Raw genomic sequence first — 24,536 nt, 5'->3', positions numbered from 1 at the left:
TATTCCAACAGATGAGAAGATTAAGGCTGAGAGAGAATCAATGACTTGCTGTAGTCACACAACTTCTAAGTAGTATACTCGGGAATGGAATATAATGGCTTATAAGTGCAGAGTCTACGCACTAGTGGGGCTGCCTCTGGAGAAGCCTCACAGTTCAAAATATGAAAAAATACACAAATGCATTTCCTTTCATAGGTTATTTTAATCCAGTAAGAGAAGCAATAGAGGGGAGAGCAATTAAGGACCACCAAAGGGGCACTATAAATTAACTCAGAACTCAACCAGTACTCATCTTTCCAAAGATTTAAGAGTGGATAATCTTTACTCATGACAACTCTTAGCCTGCAAAAATCTGTGCTAAATAAAATAAAACATCTCTTTAACAAAGTTTATAAGGCAGTATACTAATTAGGAGTAAAACAAAACAGAAATTGCAATGGTAATTCTAATATTGTTTCATTAAATATAAAAGCATGAAGTTAAAAAAAAAGTCCAAATAATGTTTCAATTTGTCAAAGCTGATTTCATTCTTTAAATGCAGCAATATATGACTTTAAATGTGTTTTACTTACTTCTCCAATGGAATCTTGAGAATCTTGGTTGTATCCTTGAGTCTCTACTTCTCCATCAGTACTTTCTTCTGCCATAACTTCTTCCTGATTCATAATACACAAGTGTGTTAAGCAGATCAATTCACTAGATAGTCACCTGCTCAGCTAGTTTTCCCAATAAAATAAAACTTAAGATCTATAATTTTATGAAGCTGCTCTTAAGTCACATAGAAATGCTCTTAAATTTATACAAAATAATCAACCACATTCCTCTTCAGTATAAATAAGTTTATAAACACTAATTAAATCCATGCTAAGTAAATTAAGTATTCTGAATTTAAGTTTCATGGCTAAAACTTAATTCATTACAATTTTCACTTCAATAAAAGAAATTAAAGGAGTACAGTTTTGGTTAATCTCAAAAAAGATGGCAGGCAATAGTTTAAATATGTCCATGAGACTATACACTCTTTATTCTTTGATTACAAAAACGCCACTCAACTTTGAAATGGAATACAAGTTTTATAACTTTTTTAACCAAAATGGTAAATAATTCAGTTAAAAAACAAGCCAATTATAAAAAAATGTTGGCAACAGCAACACTACCTGAGCTATCAGCTGAAGCTTTGCAGCAAGTTCAATAAGAGTTTCCTAAGTGATGGGTTTTGGCTCCAACAGGTCCATTCACTTAATAATGCGACTGGAAGAATATCTTACCTCAGTTCCAACAGGGGTAACACTTTTCAACTTCTTTGGAAGAGGCATCTCTACCGTATCATCAGAGACTTGGTCTGATGCTTCCATGGTGCTATCCTCCTCCTCGTCACGTGTCCGTTTAGGCAAAGAAGAACTTGGGGTAGCTGAAACTTTGAAATTACATAATTTAAATCTTGAAATAGATGATAACAAACTCAATGTCAATTAACTCAAAGTGAATTTCTGAAAGATTTTGTTCACTTAACTAAAGAAAGACATAGTAAACACTTAACAGTTCAATGTAATTTACTCCTGTTAATATATGTGTAAACAAAGAGCAACGAGGGTGCCTGGGTGGCTCAGTTGGTTAAGCGTCCAACCCTTGATTTTGGCTCAGGCCATGATCTCATGGTTAGGAGATGAGCCCAGAGTTGGGCTCCACCCAGTCTGAAGCCTGTTTAAGATTCTCTCTCCTTCTCCCTTTTACCCTCCCCCACACACCTACTCTGAAATCAATGGCCTTATACTATCAATCTTATCTGTGGTTAATAAGCCCCATCAACTTATACAGCAATGCATTTGATTCACTGTGTACTGATATATAATTGCTATCTAAAAGTTTACATAGGGCCTTCTATTGTTGTAAAATCCAAGACTCCTTGGATAAAAAAATTTACATTGTATGTTTAGATTTGAAAATTCTTATGTGGTCCTCTCTTACATGTTTTTTTCCTCCTCAAGACCTGTACTAAGTTACGTATAATGTTACGGGGTTGTATCACCTTTAAAATCAGTCAATATAACTGGAGGAGAAGAAAAATCTTAATAACAAAAATGAATGATCTAGTAGTAAACATGACATGAAGCGTTAGGAACCCATTCGTCCTTCCTAACACCACTTGTTTAGAAAACAAGTGTGTAGAAAGAATACTCAAGATGTGTATCATAACCAAGAAACTATAATGCACAGGTCTACTTTAACTTCATTTTAAAATTAATCTTACCAAAAAAAGTTAAAGATTAAAAAAATTACAACAAAATAAATAAAATTAAGCTTACCAGTGCCAAATACTGCTGTGGAAGTAGAAGGCCGCTCAACTGGCGAACTCTGTACAACTTCTACTATGCTGGGGGACAGCTCCTGATTTGCAGGCTCGATCTGAGGATGACTCTGTTGGGTGGGCTGCACAAAAGCCGTAGCCTGCGTCTGTTGCTGAACGGTTAAAATGGGTTGAGGGATCGAAGGCTGGACATTAGGACTAGTAGAACGAACAGAACCACTTGTACTTCCAAACACTGGAACATGTTCCACAGGCCCTTCTGACTGCATCGCTGAAAAGTAATTGTAACATTGAATATATTAAGTAAAATAATAATATTCTTAGCAAACCTGGATTTTCCCTAACTACTGTGTTACAGGTAATATTTTACATAGTTATTTGTGTATATATCTCTTACCACTCACTCGGCAAAAGCTGTGGGTAAAGGTAATTAATGTACTACGCATTTTTGTGTTGTCTATGTGACTGACATGGCAGTGTGTAGTTTGGTGGCTGGATTAAATAAATAACCAAACTCTTTGCATCTATGATTTAATTTAAATCTTAATCAAATAAAGTTAATGAAGAAGCTTAAAGACAAATTATAGATTTTTATTAAGTATTAGTAATGAGTAAGAAACTAGCCAAGGGAACAAAGTGGAGATAATAATCGGTCAGATAGCTTCAGTGAAAAAGTGGTGTCTGCGTTGAATAAGTCATTTAGTAAGGTTTTCCAAGGTGGCTTTCATATCATCTTCCTTAACCATTAGAAGTAAAAATGTTGGCCTTAGAAAAACATGTTTTATACTTATAGGTGTGTTATTTTCCTTCTTCTTCAGTTTAAAAACAAAAAACAAAACAAAGCAGAAAGCGAAGGAAGGAGAAAGGAAATTCACCGCATTAACAAGTATCCTGGGAGGCACACACTTGAAAATATTAACTGTCCACTTTTACTATAGGTTGTCTTGAACTTTAGTGGAAGCCACATTTATCCTTGAAGCTACTGTCATCGTCTCATAATAAATCTAAATGAGCAGTTAGTCTAATCAGATCTTTTATTATTTTACTTACCTTCCTGTGATTCCACCTGTGTAGTGGGCATCACTGTAGCTGTTGGGGTAGTAGTAGGATTTGTAACAGTTGCAGGGGTAACCATAGGGCGGATACTAGCCCTGGGGGTTGACTTATTCCCAGCCATAGCTGCAGCTGTCACTTTACTTGGAGTAGACACAACAGGAGTTGGCTTGATATTGGCTGTTGGTGGGTCTGATGTGCTGGCACTTACAGAGGGGAAATGCAAGAATAACGACTCATATAAAGTTACTATAAATATTCCTTATAAAGTACATATAGTCTATCAAAACAGAAAGCGCCACATAAAGTAATCTTGATAAATAACAAAACTAGAGGTACTGCAATCCCAGATTTCAAGATCTACCGTAGCCGGGGCACCTGGGGTGACTTAGTTGGCTAAGCGTCTGACTCTTGATTTTGATTCAGGTCAAGGGATCAAGCCCTCCATCAGGCTCTATGGGGATGACAGTATGGAGCCTTCTTGGGATTCTCTCTCCCTCTTTGTCCCTCCCCTACTCACATGTACATGCTCTCTTTCTAAAAATAAGTAAAATAAACTTAAAAAAAAAACGGATATAGTGCAGTACTCAAAACAGTATGGTACTAGCACACAAACAGATACAAAATCAATGGAACAGAATAGAAGGCCCAGAAATAAACTCAATAAATCTGTAACAACAGAAGCATGAATACACAAGAGAAAAAGACAGTCTCGTCAGCAAATGGTGTTGAGAAAACTGGATAGCTAAATGCAAAAGAATGAATTTCTTACACCACACACAAAAATAAACTCAAAATGGATTAAAGACCTAAATTTGAGACTTGAAACCATAAAAATCCTAGAAGAGACTACAGGCAGTAATTTCTCTGACACTGGCCATACCAATGTCAAGGCAAGAAAAGCAAAACTAAACAGGACTACATAAAAATAATAAAAACTTCTGTGCAGCAAAGGAAACAATCATCAAAACCAAAAGGCACTGCACTGAATGGGGGATGATATTAATAAATAATATATCTGATAATGAGTTAATCTCCAAATTACATAAAAAACTCATGCTACTCAACATCACAAAAACAAGTAACTCGATTAAAAAAAGGGGAGAAGACAGAAACATTTCTCCAAAGAAGACATACAGATGTCAACAGACACATGAAAAAATGCTTAATGTCACTAATCATTAGGGAAATGGAAACCAAAATCACAATGAGATATCACCTCATACAAATCAGGGTGCTAGTATTAAAATGACAAAAAATAACAAGTGTTGGCAAGCATGTGGAGAAAAGAGAGCACTCATGCACTATTGATAGGAATGTGAATTGGTATAGCCACTCTGGAAAACAGTATGGAGGGTCCTCAAAAAATTAAAAATAAAATTACAATACGATCCAATAATTCCACTACTGGGTATTTATCCAGTGAATATGAAAACATTAACTTGAAAAGATATATGTACCCTTGTATTTACTGCAGGATTATTTACATTAGCCAAACTATGGAAGCAGCCCAAGTATCCATCAATAGATAAATGGGTAAGATAAATATGGTATACATACACACACACAGTGGAATATTAGTCATAAAAAGACTGAAATCTTGCCATTTCCAACAACATGGATGGATTGAGAGTGAAATAAGTCAGCCAGAGAAAGACAAATATCATGATTTCACTCATATGTGGAATCTAAGAAACAAAATAAATGAACAAAGAAAAAAAGAGACAAATAACAGACTCTTAAATATAAAAAATTAGTGGTTACCAGACGGGAAGTAGCTGGGGCGGGGGGCAGGGGGTGTGTGAAAGAGACGAAGGGGATTAAGAGTACAGTTGTTGTGATGAGTAACTAAGATAGAAAATTGTTGATTCACTATACTGTACACCTGAAACTAATACAATACTGTATGTTAATTACACTGGAATTAAAAAGAATAAAAAACCCAAACAAAAAACACCAAGTTATACACCAAAGTAGGTAAATTATGGGGCTTAATTTTATCTCAATAAAGGTGTTATTAAAGAAGAAAAAAAAAGGGAATACCAAGTGTTTCTTCTAGGGTTCAGTAAGTACAATTTTGATATGAAGTCAGAACCTATTTATTCAGTTTTTCCTAACACTGCTTTGGGTACTTTTGGTAGCCTTAACAAAAAATATTTATAGGGTACAGTTCTATATTTTTTGTTTACTAAATGTTTCAGAAGTCTTATTAAAAAGGTTTTGAATTTAAGCACTAAGAACTGTAGGAGATGCTCTGCAATGATGCCTCTGGATAATGTAGAATGTTTTCAACTGTTGATCACTGAACTCAGGTCTTAGCCTAGCCTCTTTGATTTGTTATCACATAACATCACAGTGAATATCAGTAGCCTCTTAGAAGTCTATGATATGAAAGATAATCCTGTTTTTTTGGTCACAGAGCTACCTGATAAGACTGAAAATACGCTGAAAACAAGAGTTCTGGAAAAAAGGGTTGCAACTACATGATGCAGTATTGTACAGATAAATAGCTCTTTAGTACGTATTTTTATAATACAGATTTTCTCCTCAAAGGTCACTAACTCCCTGAACTTAAAAAAAAACAACAACAACAGATAAACTGTGAAAGAACTTAAACTCACATTCCTCTTTCACCAGAAGCTGGAGTAGTTTTCAATGTGATCTGCCTCTGCTGTTCTGGGACCTATAAAAAGAAAATTATGGATTATTCTGTCTACCCTACAAGAGTTCACTAAACACTGCCATCAAAATATTTTATTCTCTCTGAATACTTTGTTTAGCCAGAATTCAAAGGCTTCTAAATCATCAGACACCTCAAGTACAACGTACAAGGACAAAATGATTTGTCATTTACACAGAATTAGCTAACTACCTTAGTAGTAGGTTCTTGAGGCTCATCTCTCTGCTCAAGATGTCTCTCTTGATGCTCCCGGAGTTCTCTTTCCAAGCGACTAATTCGACCTTCATACTGGGACTTAAGAGCAGTCATTCGAACATCCAATTCATCTTTCTGCTGATCTAAGGCTCCATTCCTTTGTTTAAGCTCCTCATTTTCTTTAGTTAGCTGATCTTTTACACCTAAATAAGTAACCATGTGATTCTATTATTATTATAATCAAACGCTGGAAGTAAAGAACACTTACGCATTTCACAGGTACACAAAGGTTGTATTAGGTTCTATTCCTGAGCCTTAACATCTACAATTAATTCTGACACATAATACATCTGAATAAGCAAGTATCTACATCTCTCTAGATTTATTACTCCAGTATTAAAAAATACTGCAACATAAAAATATGTAACTTTAAGATTTCATAAAGACAAAGGATACAGCATAAACTGTAGACAGCGTAAGTCCTTTTATATATATAGCCCTTAATATTTCAATGCATTATTAAAATACAAGGTTATTATAAATTCCAAAATTTTCATTTCATACAATCAATAATATACTTAAAAATAATCAGGTAACTTGACTTTTTTTTAATGAAATAAGTTGCTGGGATACTATATTACAGATCATTAAAAAAACTGCTTACAATAAAACCTAGCTGATTGGGCATTTCATTTGCCCACCAAGCAGAACAGCAAGCAAGGTGGTTACGTCCAGAGCACTCCAGCACTGGACCCTTCACAAATGGACATGATATTCTCCACAAAGTGCCGGTGAACCTCTCTCCCCAACCCCCCAGACAAGTGAGGCACAAAAAAAATTATTAAGAGCCAATGCTATCTAGTAATTTACAGAAGGCCTCTGAATAGCATATGGTGGACCCAAAAGATCTCCCAACAGATGGCAGAAACAGTTACACAATAAAAGAGAAGGACCACAGTGCTTCCTATTACCAACCAACATTAGGAAAAACTTCATGAACAGATCAGGGACATCCTCATTATTTGAAAATTAAGACTGCTCTAATTTTGTGTCTAACATTAATCAACCTAATATTTAAAGCACACACACAAATAATTTTTTGTTATTTACTTTTTTCTTTCCATTTAACTTTAAGTCTTCTCAAATTCAAACTTTAGCATATACAGAAATTTACCAGCTAAATGTGCAATTTTGGATTTTGCTGCTACTATGGCCTTTCTGGTTTTTTCTTCCTTTTCAGTTATCTGCTGTCGGAGCTGCTCCTCTTGCGTGGTTCTTTCTTGAAGATCTTGACGGAGTCGTGAAAGCTCAGACTGAAGCTGCACAGTCTGTTCCTGGAGATTTCTTGCTTCTGTCTCTTTTTCAGATAATGTCTTTTAAAGGAAAGTGAAGTATTAATGTAATTCAATTACACCAATATAAACTGTATACCTTACAGACTTAAGATGTAAAACTTATTAATTTGTTCAGATTAAATAGAAATATAAATGTAAAATGGTGGTCAAACCATTCAAGTGGATACTTAAAGATGATTAGATACTATTTGTATACATGTCATTCATATATAAAAGAAATATCCATAAAAAGGTAATATATATGCTTTCATATGACAAGAGAAACTGTCAGTGTTCAACACATATTTCTTCAAGTTTTAACAAGGAAATGATTAGGGACACATACACTCTTCACTACTCTCACTCATACCTTTTGCAGATTCTCTACTTGACTCTCCAGTGATTTTGACTTTGTTTCAGCTTGATTGAGGGTTTCTTTGAGCTCCTGCATTTCCTGGACTGAGACATGCTGTTCCTGGTGCTCTCCAGAAGACTGAGCAGAGGTCTCCATGGCCTAAGGTAACAAGCATAAATAATACACTTTCACATTTATACCCAATAATTTCACTTCTAAAAGTTCATCTAAGGTAATATATGCAAAGAAATTTATCTTAAAGGGTGAAATTCGTAAGTGAATTTTCCATGGAATAACTCTAATATCTGAAAGTAAGGTTAGTTACATATGTTAGGGTCTTCTATACAACTGGATAATAACCTTCTAATCAAAATGATGCTGCACTGTCCATGAATATCTGACATACAAATATATTTCCACAATAAAGCATTAAGTGAAAAAGCACTTAAGTGCTAATGGAGTCAACACTAAGGGGTAAGAATTTTGGATAGTTTTAGATTTTATTTATTTCTTTGAGAGAGAGAAAGAGCAAGTGCACATTTGCAAGTTGTGAGTCGGGGAGAGGGAGAGAAAGAGATGCGGGAGAGAGGGAGGGAGGGAGAGGGAAAGAGAGAGAGAATCTCAAACATGGAGCCTGATAGAGGGCGCAATGCCACAATCCTGGAATCATGATCTGAGATGAAATCAAGAGAGGGACGCTCAACTGAGCCACCCAGGCATTCTAACTTCTGGAATTTTAAAATATATTCTTTGCTCTAACAGGTGCTAAACATATAATTAAGCTAACATACATGTGTTTTTAATTTTGGGAATTATTTCAGTTTCAAAATGGTATAAGAACTAAATAATTCTTTCTGAGAGGTGGTTAATATAAATTACTTATGTAAAATTATAATAAGGACTGATTAATTATAAAGAACTATCATTTTTTGACATACACACATTTAGTCAGCAATAAGTTACAAAAACAGGTCTGAAAAAAGAAAATATTTGAAGTTGGAAAACTGAGTTCAAATATCAAGCATTTACTAAAATTTCTTCATGAATATAATTTAAAAATTAATTTTATAACATTAAAGAGCTAATTTTAAACCAAAAAATCATATGTAAATTTAGTTATGTCCAGAATCTAAAAATCAATAAAAATTATAAATAAAACTTATATAAAATTGTGTATGTTAAAAAATTATATATACGTATACATACACACACACAAAACAATTATTTCAAACTACCTTATCTTGTTGTGCTTTAAGTTCTTCATATTGAGTCTTGTATCTACGCCCAATCTTCTTGACTTGAGTAATAGTTTTGACTTTTTCCTGGATGTCAATTATTTTGGCATCTAAGTCCTTTTGGATGGTTTCCTTTTCCGTTCTTACTTTATTTAAGTCTTCCTTTAGACTCTGGATTAAGTTTTGGTTGTTCGTCAAAGATGCATTTGATCTAAACAAAAAAAGGAGAAACATATATGAGATTTTTTTCAAATTTTAAAATCCTTTAATTTGTTATTGTTTGCTTTAGTATGTTTATTTTAAAATCCTAAAACACACAGAGTCTCTCTCTCTCCAAAAGATACTTCTTTAAATTATCAATCTGTGGTTCTTTAGAAAGATCTTATTTGCTATTATAAAGGCATACTTGCCCATTTTAGAGAAGAGAAAAACTGAGCTACAAGTGATTAAGCACCTGCACAACTTTACATGGTAATCAAATGTTAGTACACAGATTTTAATCCACGTCTGCCTGATAGCAAAATATACAATTCCTACTACATGGATGTTGAGTAAATATGTTAGGCTTTGTATTCCACATGTAGTCTCTGTGTCACATGTCCTTCCTTTTCTACAGTACTTTAAAAATGTGAAAAATCTCTCCATTTACAGGCCATGCAAACACAGGCATGCAGGATATAGTTCAGGGTACCTTTCTGAATCTCAGTTTCCTCATTAAATACTAATTACTATCTCTCCTACTTAAAATGCCAGACTGCTATAAAAAAAGAGAATATATATGTGAAAAATCTGTAGGCTGTTAAGTATTACAGAAGTAAAGGCTAACACAAATAAATGACACTAAAACTTAAACTTAAAAAAGGTGTCAGAAATATTAATTTTAACTTTAAATTTCATACCTTTAAAAAAGCACCAGTACATTGTAAGCTCATTCAAAAAAATTTAAAACCTTCCTTTATTAAACATTTTGAAAATACTCACAAATAAATGCTAACCAAAACAAGAAAAACCTACTTGCAGAGTTATCATGACTGTTAAGAAAATAAATACGTTTAGCTTTGGATTCACATCAAAGGTGTAGATTTTTAAAAAGGAATAATCATATATACAGGCATAAAATTATATTACTGCTTGCTTGGACCCTTAAAATAATAAAGGAAAAGCTGCACGTAAGGGCTCTAGCACGTTTCATTCTTTCTAACTCAGGAAGCACTTGGGAAGTCAATATGTAAAGAGTAGAAATAAACTTGGTTTTAAGATTTCACATATTAATATACAATGTAACACTTCTTTCCATATACCTTGCAATTTCAGCTTTAAGTCTCCCAATTTCTTCGGTCAACTGCTGAATACGCTTAGTATGAACTTCCTTTTCAGAAAGGAGCTTCCGATATTCTTCTGTATCTGGATCTTTCTGTTGACTGACCAGATGCTAGAGTAGCAAAAAAGCTTAATAAGGTTTTATAGATTTTATGAAACTAACATGCTGTAATAAAACAGCAGCATATCTAATTATGTTTATATAAGGTGTCTTATAGAATACACGGTGATCAAGTACCAAACTACAAAATAAGATTGAAGCTTTAGTTTAGCTAAAATGCCTAACCAAAATGGAAAAAGGAAATAAAGTAAATGTCATTAACTATGCATTATCTTTTCATAATTGCAAATATTTCAAAAGAGTTACAAAGAAGTAAAATGAAGGGATCCAAATAAATTATAAGCTTTTTATAAACATCTACTTTCATTAAAGTGACATTTACAATGAAAAAAAGTCTATAAATCAATACAATCAAACAAAAATAAACTAAATTTAATGGATCACATTGAGTCAGGAAAGAGAGAAGCAAAGTTTACCAGGAAAATACCTATATTTGTGAAGATCACCCTCCTTTCTTGATTTTTCAGATTGCTCGTGTGATAAAAACAGGAATAAATGGGCTCTAAAATTTTATAGTCCTATTCAGATCGTAGCTGTTACCACTCTAGACCATTTTCTAGAAGTCGGGTGCTAAGTGAACTGCTTTACATTTATTAAATTTTGTAAAATGAAAGGAGGCTCGGAAATATTAAGGAACTCTCGTAAATTGCATAACTACTATCTGGCAAGGCAGATTTCCAATCTTTTGTTTAAATATGGAGCTGGAGTTTCTAACCATCTAATCAAAATTATACAGTTCTGTCCCCCCAAAAAGTTTTCAGTGAACAAGTCTTTTTAAAGTGCTTCAATGAGCTAGATAAGTTTATTTTTTTATGTACAAAAATATTTTAGAGATTCAGGAAAAGTATAAATTTGGAATTTTAAGGAAATAAATTAGTCATTTCTCATCCTCTTAAATGTTACCCTATTATGTAAAAAATCAACACCTCCATGTTTAATTGCATTTACCTGGTTACGTGCTTTCCAACGTTTGACATCTTCTTCTAGTAACTTTTTCTCTGCTTGCAACATGCCGCTTTTCTCACTCAGCTCAGCATTTGCTTCTTGTAAGGGTAAAATATCTAACTCCAGTTTCCTTACCTGAAAACAGTGCCAGTATTTTTTGAACATCTGATGTGAAAATTCTATCATTATTAAAAATGGCATGCATTTACTCTATATTAGGAAGTTCCAAACCTTTGCTTGCATCTGCTGTAGATCCTGTTCTAGCCTCTCTTTTTCTTCTCTTAGCATCTTATTGGTCTCCATCACTACGTTCATTGTTTCGGTTTTCTTCATCAGTTCTTCATGTTGGGCCATTGTTTTTGCAGTTACCTAAAGATTTCAAACACACGAGTACATCAACATCCAAAAGTAGGTGAAAACCTATCTTTTCCTACCAGTTCTAATCTTTCCTACAAAAAGTAAAGAAGAATTTAAATGTCAGCTTTTAAATGGAAATTTTCAAACATTGTGCACATTTATTTTTCTGTGATGCAGGCTAACTGCAGTGAGTTTAAAATTAAAGGCATGAAAGTAAAAAAATACAAATCCCACTAACAAATAATCTATTCTAACACTGGGTAAAAACATTAATCCAGATCTCTATTATCTATTAATCTTTCTCTACCTATTCTTTTTCTTGGTATACTGAATTTATTAATAGTTCTAAAATGGTATTATTACCCCCCTCCTGCATGTCTCCCACTGTTCAGAAATTCATTTTATTCAGTTGTTTGATCACTGGTTTTGAGCAGTTCTACTGAATATTTCTTCAACTGTGAGGAACTTCTGTTCTCACTGGGTGTAATTATCCATCTTTTACGTGTTATTTTATTTCCTCACCATTTTAAAAGCTATGACTCAGGCCAAAGATAGTGTTACAGCAATCAATCAAAAAGAAAACCGAAGGCCCTCCTCCTCCCCTGTTTAAGCAGTCTTCACTTTCCACATAGTTAATTTTCTAGGTATGTCTTATAGATCTCAAAGTACTAAAAGGAAACTCTGATTCAAAGCCAATTAATTTATCTTAAGATACTGTAAGCAATTCTAATTTTTTTGTCCATTTGAAATATATGCTAGGCTACGCTATAACAAATCCTGTCAAGCATAATCACTGTCCACATATGAACTTCCAGGATCAGGAAAATATACTTAAATTGATTCCATTCATAACCAGTTGGACACATCTAAATCAACTATAAAAGGACACATCACACAATCACCTTGCTGCTGATTACATGGCCTGCAACAGCCCTTCAGCTTGGGGTGACTTGCTAGAGGAGGAGTGGAGGTTTCAGGTCAGAGCCTGTGGGACTACTGCTGAGTGTGCAGGGGTTGTGGGGGTACTCCAGCTGCACCTCTGGTTTCTTTTTTTAAATCTTAGATGACGCCCTCCCCTTCTGAGACATTGTAACCACTGTAACCCTCTCTACTCCCCCCTGAAACTGGTCTTTGGTGACGAATTCAGGGCTTTCCCCATATCTTCTCCCAACCTTAATCAAGGGCTGTTTTTTCCTTCCTCTTCATCAAGTGCCTTTTTGCACAATCACCACTGAACACTTTCCATGACACTTCTTTGCTGTGGCTAGAAGCCATCAGGTAAGGTTGGAGGGAATCTCAGACTTCCCTTGTTTAGTACTGGAACCACATTTACTCTCTACCCATCAGCTTGAGAATGAATATGGTTTGCTCAGCCCTGCCACGCTTGGCTGTCATTGTCAAATGATGCGGGTTCTTTTTTTTTTTTTTTTCCCTTGGGAGAGCACAAGTGGGTGAAGGACAGAGAGAGGGAGACAGAGGATCTGAAGCAGACTCTGCTTCGACAGACTGATAGCAGTGAGCTCAATGCAGGGCTTGAACTCACGACTGTGAGATCATGACCTCAGCTGAAGTCAGATGGTCAACCGACTAAGCCACCCAGGTGACTCAAATGATGCAGGTTTTTTTAGTTCAGGTTTTGACCAAGAGAAAAATAACAGTCACCAGGGGTAGTCAAACCTGCCAGCTCTGAAACTTGCTGGGGGTTACACTTGGAGAAAGGCCACAAAAGACCCATGTAAACACACACGATCCCCCTGAATGAATTGTTTTCTTTTCCTAGAATTGCTTTAGCTTTTAAAAATTGATCCTTGCTATCCATTTGGGTATAGTCTGGAATCTGACAAGTGGAAAGAAATACTTTGCTTTTGGTGCTGCTGCTTCTCATGGTCTCATCAGCAGAGATTATGAAAGAACGTGTGCAGAGCAGATCCCTGAAATTGGTGGGCCTGATTTCCTGGGGACTGCTGTCTTTTTCCACTTTTCTGTTCAGGACCACTGCCTGTTGAGATGTGGATGCTGAAATTAAAGCATCTGTGTTCTCAAGTCTGAAAAGCAACAGATGTTTCCGTTAATGTAATTAAATCCTTAGACCTAAGAATCTTTAGTTCGGGACTGCTCAGTACCCGTACTTCAGTGAGCCTGGCTCTCTCACCGCCTTGAGGCTTTTGCTCAGTCCTTACTTTCTCAGTGAGTCCGACCACTTGTTTAAAATGGCAGTCACCTCCCTCCTCCCACACGAACAATATCATCCATACTTATTCTTCTCTTTTTTAAATATTTTAGAAGTTTAAAAGTTTAGAACTAAGAATCTTTAGTTCTAAGGATTTAATTAAATCCTAATTTATATCCTGTAAGTAAAGTTTAATATAACAGTATTTCATAAAAAATATTTTACTGTCAGACCACTGACTGCTTTTAATATAGTTAAAAAAAAAAAGAAGTGTGCAATTAAAAAAAAATCTATGACACAGGGTTGCCATCCTACACTGTTCATGCTTGGGTATTATTTTTGATACAGTATGTGAGATTTCTTGATTCTTCCGATTATATGTAGGAGCTGATTCTCCCCTTTAACTTTGTTGGTTGGACATTTTCTAGTATTATTTGCCTGAAGGAATACTGAGAGAATATGCCATCTTTTTAAAAACCATGATTCAGCTTTTTTTCCCCCTCCAAATGTTAAGGTCACTGAATGGAGAGTCTGTTTATTACGAGATCTATCTGAACTGGATTTTGTCAAGATGTAATTCCGAAACTTTTCATTTCTGTATGAAAATATAAACTCCATAAATCTACTCACTTTCCCTGGGGGTTCAATGGCCCTTCTCTAGCAGCCATTTCAACTATTGTTTAAAAGAAGATAAATGAGGGAAGATCATAATTTCCTTCCTTCCAGATGTGAAGTTCTATTACTATATCTCCTTAGAATGAGGGCATACAATTTTAAGCTTTTGGCCGGCAGCGTGGGGTAAGGAGTAGAGCTTTTGCTGTGACTATCTATTAACTACAGCATCTTCTTTTCCTTTCCTGGTTGATAGTTTTGACTATATTTTGCTCCCTTGCTGAGGAAAAAGTGTTCTGTAGCAGTCTCTATATACAACTGTATCCTAGAATAATTACCTACATATATATGACACTATAATAAAAAAAGAGAACTGAAATTTATTTAAGTACTCACCACGCACCAGACATGTTTCTAAATGCTTCATGTACTTTAACTCACTTAATCCTCATTATTATCATCCCAATATTAAAAGCAGGGAAAACAATATACTCAAGACACACATCTAATGGTGTAAAGCTAGAATTTAAAACCAGGCTGTCTGACTGCCACTAGTTTTTTACCATTACACTGTATCACTATTTAATAATGTTTAATAATTTGTGAATTTAGGAAAAACGCTTATTCCAAATTAAATTTTATGTTGCAAGAAACTGAAATGTGCTCTCTTGGTTTAACAACTGCTTTCTTAAAACTTGGGATACATACCTGGACTTTCTCTCTTTCAGCATTGAGACTATCCTGCAGTTCCTGCAGCTCTCTTTCTAAGAGTTCAACTCTTTGACGATAACGCAGACTCTCAACCTGAGCCACCTCAAACCTCGTTTCAGCAATTTCTTTTTCTCGTCGTATAAATCTACAGGAATATATAAGATTTTATTGAATAAAAAAATGTCAACAATACATTTCAAAAGTTGGATAATCTTTAAGATGACAAATCCCATTCATGTTAGTAACTATTTTTACATGTTTTCATTAAAAAGTTAACGAGAGGTATTTTTATTATAGACAACGGCTTTAGAATGTGTATCTTTAAAAAAAATAATAGAAAGGCATTTAGTTTTTCAAAGAACCCACCCAAGTTCTTATTATGAGGTTCAACTTAAAGTCACATCTTTAACTTGGCATGTGTCTAAATGTCAAAAGTGACCACTAATTCAGTGGAAGTGGGTCTGTTGGCCAATAGGGATGGAAGGAGCTTTATAAATAAATAGTAGATAACCCCCACTTCCCTAATGTATGCACTTATAATTGCATTACCCAGTGCTTGGTACACCACAAAATAAAACATTAAGAGTATTATTGGATTTACCTGAGAATTTCTAAAATTTGCTCTTGAGATTTTCCTTCTTCACTGAGAGATACATTCAAGGGACCTTGTACACCTTCCTTCACAGAGGCAACAACCTTGTCACTTAATTTTTCAATCTGATCATGAAGTAATCTGTTTTGTTTCTCTAGATCTTCACAGCGAGACACACACTTGGAAACTTCATCCTGTAAACAAGAGTCTATCATAATAGCAGATTTTCTGGGGCACCTGGGTGGCTCAGCTGGTTAAGCACCTGACTTTGGCTCAGGTCATGATCTCATGATTCATGAGTTCGAGCCCCACATCTGGCTCTCTGCTATCAGCAAGGAGTCTGCTTTGGATCCTCTGTCCCCCTCTCTCTCTGTTCCTCCCCAGCTTGTTCTCTTTCTCTCTCAAAATAGATAAACTTAAAAAACAGTAATAGCAGAGTTTCCAATCAATGTATATTAAAAACCCCCACGCCTTTAAATTCTCCAGAATATTCTATCATGATGTGTAATAATACCTTTAACACTCTCTCTCTTTCTTCCCAAGATGCTTTACACTCCAGTAACTGTGATTCTGCTTTCTGGGTTGTTTCTTCCAAATGCTGACGGACTGATGCCATTTTGGAAACCTGCTCCTTGGCAGCCTGCAGAGCTTCTACATCAGCAGCATGGAGCATCAATTCTCTCTCATACTTATTCTGAGCTTCCACAGCTATTTTAGCCTGTAAGAAATTATTCCCCCATTGACACAAGATTAAAAACTCAGAAGGCTAGTCAGTATTTTCTGAAAAGATACACATTACTTTATTTAAAAATCTAAAGGTACCAAAACAGAATAATGAAAAGTTATGCTGTATTTTAATGAAATATGCTGCCTACGAGAAATTCATGTTATACCTCAACCCAGTTGCAGATCGAAAAGTAGAGGGATGGAGAAACATTTATCATGAAAATGGATCTCAAAAGAAAGCTAGAGTAGCAATACTTCTATCAGACAACCAAATTTTAAACCAAAGACTGTAAGAGATGAAGAAGGGCACTATGAGACTATCCAACAAAAATATCTAACAATTGTAAATATTTATGCCAACATGGAAGCATACAAATATATAAAACAAATTAATAAAAAACATAAATAAGCTCATTGATAATAAAAATAATAGAGAACTTTAACTACTTACATTAATGGACAGGTCATCTAAGCAGAAAAGCAACAAGCCCACAATGGCTTGAATGAGACACCAGACCAGACAGACTTAACAGATATATTCAGAACATTTTATCCTAAAGCAGAAGAATACACATTCTTTTCTAGTGCACCTGGGGCATTCTCTAGAACAGATCACACACTGGGCTACAAATCAGGCCTCAACAAGTACAAAAAGACTGAGATCATACCATGCATATTTTCAAACCACAACACAATGAAACGAAGTCAACCACAAGAAAAAAATGTGGAAAGACTACAAATATATGGAGTTTAAAGAACATCCTACTAAACAATGAATGGGTCAACCAGGAAATTAAAGAAGAAATAAAAATATACAAGTATGCAATTGAAAATGAAAACATGATGATCCAAAATCTTTGGGGTGTAGCAAAAGCAATCATAAAAGTGAAGTATATAGCAACATAAGCCTATCTTAAGAAGCAAGAAAAATCCCAAATATGTAACCTAACCTTACAGCCGAAGAAGCCAGAAAAAGAACAAATGAAGCCCAAAGCCAGAAGAAGGGAAATAATAATGATCAGAGCAGAAACAAATGATATGAAAACAAACAAAGTACCAGATCAATAAAACTAGGAGCTACTTGTTTGAAAAAACTGGTAAATGCCTAGCCAGATTTATTAGAAAGAAAAAAAAGGATCCAAATAAATTAAATCACAAATGAAAGAATCACAATCAACACAATAGAAATACGATTTTAAGAGAATATTATGAAAAATTGTATGCCAACAAACTGGGCAACCTGGAAAAAATGGATAATTCCTAGAAAGATATAAACTCCTAAAGTGCAACAGGAAGAAACAGAAAACTTGAATAGATTGATAACCAGCAAAGAAATTAAATCAACAACAACAAAAAAATCTCCCTAATACAGAAATCTCCACGGCTAGGTGGCTTCCCAGGGGAATTCTACCAAACATTTAAAGAAGAGTTAAGGGGCACCTGGGTGGCTCAGTCAGTAAAGCGGCCAGCTTTGGCTCAGGTCATGATCTCACGGTTTGTGGGTTCAAGCCCCGCATCGGGCTCTGTGCTGACAGCTCAGAGCCTGGAGCCTGTCTTCAGATTCTGTGTCTCCCTCTCTCTCTCTGACCCTCCCCTGCTCGTACTGTCTCTCTCTGTCTCTCAAAAATAAATAAAAGACATAAAAAATTTAAAAAAAAATAAAGAAGAGTTAATACATATTCTTCTCAAACTGTCTCCAAAAATAGAAATGGAAGGAAAACTTCCAATCTCGTTCTATGATGCCAACATTACCCTGATTCCAAAACCAGACAAAGACTCCACTGAAAAAGACCAATACCCCTGATGAACATGGATGCAAAATTCTCAACAAAATACTAGTAAATCGAATCCAACAGTACATTAAAAGAATCATTCACCACAATCAAGTGGGACTTATTCCTGGGCTACAAGGGTGGTTCGATGTTCACAAATCAAGCAATGTGATACGCCACATTAATAAAAAAAAGAGTAAAAACTATATTGTCCTCTCAATAGATGCAGAAAAAGCATATGACAAAGCATAATATCCACTCATGATAGAAACCCTCTATGAAGTAGGCACAAAGAATATACTTCAACGTAATCAAGGCCACATACAAAACCACAGCTAATATCTTCAATGGGGAAAAACAGAGCTCTTCCTCTATGGTCAGGAACAAGACAGGGATGTCCACTCTTACCACTGCTATTTAACACAGTATGGGATGTCCCAACCATAGCAATCAGATGACAAAAAGGAATAAAAGACATCGAAATCAGCAAGGGAGGAGTCAAACTTTCACAATTTGCAGATGACATGCTACTTTATATAAAAAAACCCAAAAGACTCCCCTGAAAAATTGCTAGAACTGGCACCTGAATTCAGTAAAGTTTCAGTATACAAAATCAATGTATAGAAATGTTGTATTTTTATACACCAAAAATGAAGCAAGAGAAAGAGAAATCAAGGAACCAATCCCATTTACAAATGCACCGAAAACCTTAAGATATCTAGTGATAAGCCTAACCAAAGAGGTAAAAGATCTGTACCATGAAAACTACACAACACTGATGAAAGCAACGAAAGTCAACAAAAAGAAAAAACATGCCATATGCATGGATTAGAAAACCAAATATTGTTAAAATGTCTATACTATCCAAAGCAACTTCCACATTTAATGTAATCCCCAATCAAAAATACCAGGAGCATTTTTCACAGAACTAGAACCAACAACCCCCAAATTTGTATGGAACCACAAAAGACCCCATAAAAAGCCAAAGCAATCTTGAAAAAGAAAAGCAAAGCTGGAGGCCTCACATTTCTGGATTTCAAGCTATAATCATTAAGACATAATGGATGGTACTGGCACAAAAACAGACACATAGGTCAATGGAACAGAATAAAACCCAGAAAAGGACCTACAAACTATACGGTCAAATAATCTTCAACAAAGGAAAAAAGAGAATCCTAAGGAAAAAAGTTTCTTCAACAAATGGTGTTGGGAAAATTGGACAGCAACATGCAAAATAATGAAACTGGACCACTTTCTTACACCATACACAAAAATAAACTCAAACTGTCTGAAAGACCTAAATGTGAGATCAGAAACCATCAAAATCCTAGAGAACAAAGGCAGCGACCTCTTGACACTGGCCATAGCAAATTCTTTCTAGATATGTCTCCTGAGGCAAAGGAAATGAAAGCAAAATAAACTTTTCAGATTTCATCAAAATAAAAAGCTTCTGCATGATGAATTAAACAATCAACAAAACTAAAAGGAAACCTATGGAATGGGAGAAGATATTTGCAAACAGCATATCTGATAAAGAGTTAGTATCCAAAATATGTAAAAACTTAACAAACTCAACATCCAGAAAACAAATAATCCACTGAAGAAATGGGGATGAATAGACACTTTTCAAAGGAGACATCCAGATGGCTAACCGACACATGAAAAGATGCTCACTGTCACTCGTCACTGGTGGTAATGGCACCATCAAAACTACAAATCAAAAGTACAACGATGGGGCACCTGGGTGGCTCATTAGGGTTAAGTGCTCGATTTCGGCTCAGGTCAAGATCTCACAGTCCTGAGACTGACTCCTGCGTCCAGCTCTGTGCTGGGCATGGAGCCTGCTTAGGATTCTCCCTTTTCCCCAATGCCCCTTTCCCTGGCTTGTGCACTCTCTCTCGCTCTCAAAAAACAAAACAGAAAACCCCAATCTACAAAGAGCCATCACCTCACACCAGTCAGAATGGCTAGAATTAATACCAGAGGAAACAACAGGCATTGGTGAGGATGAGGAGGAAAGGCCACCCTTTCACACTGTTGGTGGGAAGGTGCCGCCGTTCTGAAAAAGTGGTCAGGTTCCTCAAAAGTTAAAAAAAAGAACTAGCCTCTGATACAGTAATTATACCACTACGAGGTATTTACCCAAAGGATACAAAAATACTGACTTGAAGGGACACATGCACCCCAATATTTATAGCAACATTTTCAACAATAGCCAAATTAAGGAAAGGGCCCAAATGTCCATCCATGGTAAGTGGAAAAAGAAAAGGTGTGTGTGTGTATGTATGTGTATGTGTGTATGTGTGTGAGATGGAGTATCAGTCACAAAAAAGAATGAAGTCTTGCCATTTGCAATGATGTGGGTGGAGCTAAAAATTATCATGCTAAATGAAATAGAAGAAGACAGATACCATATGATTTCACTCATATGTGGAATTTAAGAAACAAATGAACACAGGAGGCAAAAAAAGAGGAAAATCAAGAAACAGACTCTTGACTATAGAGAACAAACTGAGGGCTGATGGGGGAGATGGGGCCAGGGGATGGGCTAGATGGGTGATGGGCACTAAGGAGGGCACTTGTGATGAGCACTGGGTGTTATATGCAAGTGATGAATCCCTAAGTTCTACACCTGAAATTAGTATTACACTATATGTTAACTACTTGGAATTTAAAAATTTGGAGAAAAAAACAACCATAAAAAAAGCCCTCAAAACAAGGAAGAAATATTAAAGAACAGTTCAATGAAACTTAAGATGATGCAGCAATTTGGAACAGGCTTTTAAAATTAAGGCTAAGAACAACTCAGATATGTAAAACACATGCACATGCATACACAAACACAAATACAAAGTGAACAAAGGGAAATGAGAATAATTTAGTTGAATTCTTAATTATTGATATTCTTTTAATTTGCAATGTTACATTGTTTGGCAACAGGCCAAGGATAATTTTGGTCTAATTTACCTTTGAAATATTTTCCCCTGTATTCCACCTCTAAAGTAACCTTCATACATATATACACATACTATATATACGTAAGCAATAAAGAACTGTTACCAAATGAATGACTCCTCATATACCACTCAAAGATGAGAACAATACACATCTCGTCTTCCTTTCCCATTCTATTTCAGGTTTGTACTACTCATACTTTTATATTTATATTTTTGTCCATTTGTCGAGATTGCTTTGTTAATGGTTATTGCACCATTTGCTTTTCGTCTTCACATACACTTTTCAGCTGATCTTAGTGCAAGTTCCACAATAGTGAAAATAACTTGAGTTTCTGTAAGGTTTACCAGTCCTCAAGATGTGTAAAGACCCTCCAAGGACTGTTCCCTAGGATCAAACCTCATTTCTCAAAGACTGGCTACATGGTCAACACTTACTTGTTCCTGACAGTCACGTCTGGCTTGCTGTTCATTACTCAAAGCTGTGCTGGCTCTCTGAAGAGCTTCTTGAACTTCATTCTGCACGCTGTTAAGTGTTTTCCTTAACTCAGATAACTAAATCAGAAGAACATAAAATCAGGGTTAACTGCAAGCTTATTTTAAAGACAAATTTTTAAAATCCAACTAGCCCAAAGGCACTTACTAAATTTAAAATATAACTTCAGGTAATATTGCACAAACTTTGCAATCTATATTCACTCCTTACTAATATCTGCAAAGGTTAATGCTCAGGCAGAGGCTTGTAGAAAACAGCACTGATACATACTACCATAAAATAGTCTATAATACTCAAAAAGAAATACGTACAGGCCTAGAGAGAAGAGTAAGACATATAACTAAAAGTGTTAAATATTTGTCCAGTCAATATCTGTTGAAATGAACTGGATGGTAACTAACAAGCTAGTGAAAAGAAGTCAAAGGATGCCTGGGTGGCTCAGTCGATTAAGCGGCCGACTTCAGCTCAGGTCATGATCTCGCGGTTTGTGAGTTCAAGCCCCGCGTCAGGCTCTGTGCTGACAGCTCAGACCCTGAAGCCTCCTTCAGAGTCTGTGTCTCCCTCTCTCTCTGCCCTTCCCCTGTTCATTCTCTATCTCTCAAAAATAAACATTAAAAAAAATTAAAAATTTTAAAAAATTAAAAAAAAAATCTAAAAACAAAACCTCAAATCCTTACACACACACACACACACACACACACACACACACACACACACGATTGATATGGCTAATAATCTAATTTACCTGTTGTTCCATACTTTCTATGGCTTTTCTCTTGTCATCCTGAAGTTCCTGTTTTTCCTTCTCTACTTCCATCAACTTCTTTTCCAACTGTGTCTGAAACTCAGCTGACTCTTTTAAACGAACTTCAATATTCTTGCGTACTTCTTCTGTCACCTTTACCGCCATACAAGTAACAGAATACAAAATTATGCAAATTTAAAATTATACAATTAGTTTCTCTAAATCTAAACTTCCCAAGCACTAAAATTAACATTTTCCTCGTATTAAAAAAAAGATCTATGGGGTCCCTGGGTGGCTCAGTTGGTTAAGCATCAGACTGCAGCTCAGGTCATGATCACATAGTTCGTGGGTTTGAACCCCATGTCAGGCTCTGTGCTGACAGCTTGGAGCCTGAAGCCTGTTTCTGACTTTGTGTCTCCCTCTCTCTCTGCCTCTCCCCCACTCATGCTCTCTCCCTCTCTCTCTCTCTCTCAAAAATAAACATTAAAAAATTTTTAAAGATCTATCAATGCTTATCAAAGAGTTTCTAAATTTTGTAGGTTTTATCTGGCTTATTAGACTTAAGTACTTTATAGATTTAAGAGGTAAACACAATGATATCAAACTCATGTTTACTACAGTACTTACACACCACAGGCTCCTAATTAACAAAAACGTTAATAAGTGCATTCGAGTTGAATTTAAAACTGTATATACCTGTTTTTCCTTGTTAAGAGATTCTTCTAAACTGGTAACCATTGCTCGATACTGTTCCACATTACTAGTACTTGTTTTGAGTCTCTCCTTCAAATCATTCATCTGTTCTTCTGCTTGCCTTAGCTGACTCAGAAGATCATCCATATCTTCTTTGTTGCTAGGCTGACCTAAAAGATTTAAGAGCTTTCTTAAAAATAACATTTTAAATGGTATTTGAGATGACTATTATCAGAGAGTTTGTGAAATTAGGATTAAGGCTCAAATGTAGAAGTACTTACCTTGAAAGTATATTTCAACACATACTAAATGCCAAAATAAAAACAGGTGTTTCTCCAGGATATTATTATTACTTCTTCAATACCAAGCATTTGAAATCTGCCATTACGAATATTACAAAGAAGGTATTTAAAAGAGAAGAATATTTGCTCTAGATTGAGGGAGCTACTTGAAGATATTACCAGGTTATTAATTTATTTAACACTGTTTACTCTAAAACACTAAATTTTAAATTATTCTGTCCAATTTTTATTCTAAAATCCATGAAGAAAGAAAAAACTGAAGATTGAAAAGGGTGTTTTCTTATCATGTGATATATCAATAAGAACTACTGACTATTGGATAATTATACATCCGCTTATGCATCATATATATACACATACACATGTACATACACATATTATGTTTTTCCTAAGATTTTCTGGAGCAAAGGTTTTGCATTTGAAATGGCGTATTCATAAAAAGAAGCAAAATCTAGTGAAATAAATCTTTTAGCTAAGGCCATCAATGAACAATGATTATGAATATTACTCTAAAAAAGACCAAACAAATCAATTATCTCTGCAAGTGACCTTTATTACAGACTTAACCAGGGAGAGTTAAAATTTCAAGTATTAATCCTTCTGAAAAGTAACATTTTACAAGAATCAATAAATGGTTTTAACAACTGGAAAACTGGTCAGGTGCCACACAGAACTATTTTGAGTTTTCTGAGTCTGCAAATTTATTAATTCAAACCTAAAACCAAGCTTTTCTATATGAAGAGTAAAAGGCTTTTTTTCTCCCCTATTTTGTTATTATCCACAAAGAATAGGCTATTTATTTACAGGATATGTTATAAGCCAAAAAAGTACTTTATTGCCAGTTTGCTTATATTAATATA

The 24,536-nt window shown here is 35.2% G+C and overlaps 1 protein-coding gene across 2 annotated transcripts in view; it reads right to left on the bottom strand.

The window, feature by feature from the left end:
* TPR (translocated promoter region, nuclear basket protein) overlaps positions 1–24,536 on the bottom strand; it is a 62,637-nt gene that overhangs the window by 16,753 nt on the left and 21,348 nt on the right. For both annotated transcript variants that reach the window (XM_029935178.1, XM_029935177.1), the window contains exons 23-40: positions 23,378–23,544; positions 22,682–22,834; positions 21,879–21,995; positions 16,503–16,706; positions 15,998–16,182; positions 15,394–15,541; positions 11,778–11,915; positions 11,550–11,681; positions 10,462–10,592; positions 9,161–9,371; positions 7,941–8,084; positions 7,411–7,609; positions 6,234–6,439; positions 5,983–6,044; positions 3,359–3,567; positions 2,307–2,579; positions 1,269–1,417; positions 573–656 (exon numbers count right to left, since the gene is read on the bottom strand). In XM_029935178.1, the coding sequence (XP_029791038.1) occupies positions 573–656; positions 1,269–1,417; positions 2,307–2,579; positions 3,359–3,567; positions 5,983–6,044; positions 6,234–6,439; positions 7,411–7,609; positions 7,941–8,084; positions 9,161–9,371; positions 10,462–10,592; positions 11,550–11,681; positions 11,778–11,915; positions 15,394–15,541; positions 15,998–16,182; positions 16,503–16,706; positions 21,879–21,995; positions 22,682–22,834; positions 23,378–23,544 (2,912 nt within the window). The remainder of the gene's footprint in view (positions 1–572; positions 657–1,268; positions 1,418–2,306; positions 2,580–3,358; positions 3,568–5,982; positions 6,045–6,233; positions 6,440–7,410; positions 7,610–7,940; positions 8,085–9,160; positions 9,372–10,461; positions 10,593–11,549; positions 11,682–11,777; positions 11,916–15,393; positions 15,542–15,997; positions 16,183–16,502; positions 16,707–21,878; positions 21,996–22,681; positions 22,835–23,377; positions 23,545–24,536) is intronic.

Source organism: Suricata suricatta, chromosome 3, assembly GCF_006229205.1.
Source record: "Suricata suricatta isolate VVHF042 chromosome 3, meerkat_22Aug2017_6uvM2_HiC, whole genome shotgun sequence".
In the NCBI taxonomy this organism is placed as follows: Eukaryota; Metazoa; Chordata; class Mammalia; order Carnivora; family Herpestidae; genus Suricata; species Suricata suricatta.
Note: the sequence above shows the minus strand (reverse complement) of the source record. Positions and strands in the feature narration are given on the sequence as shown.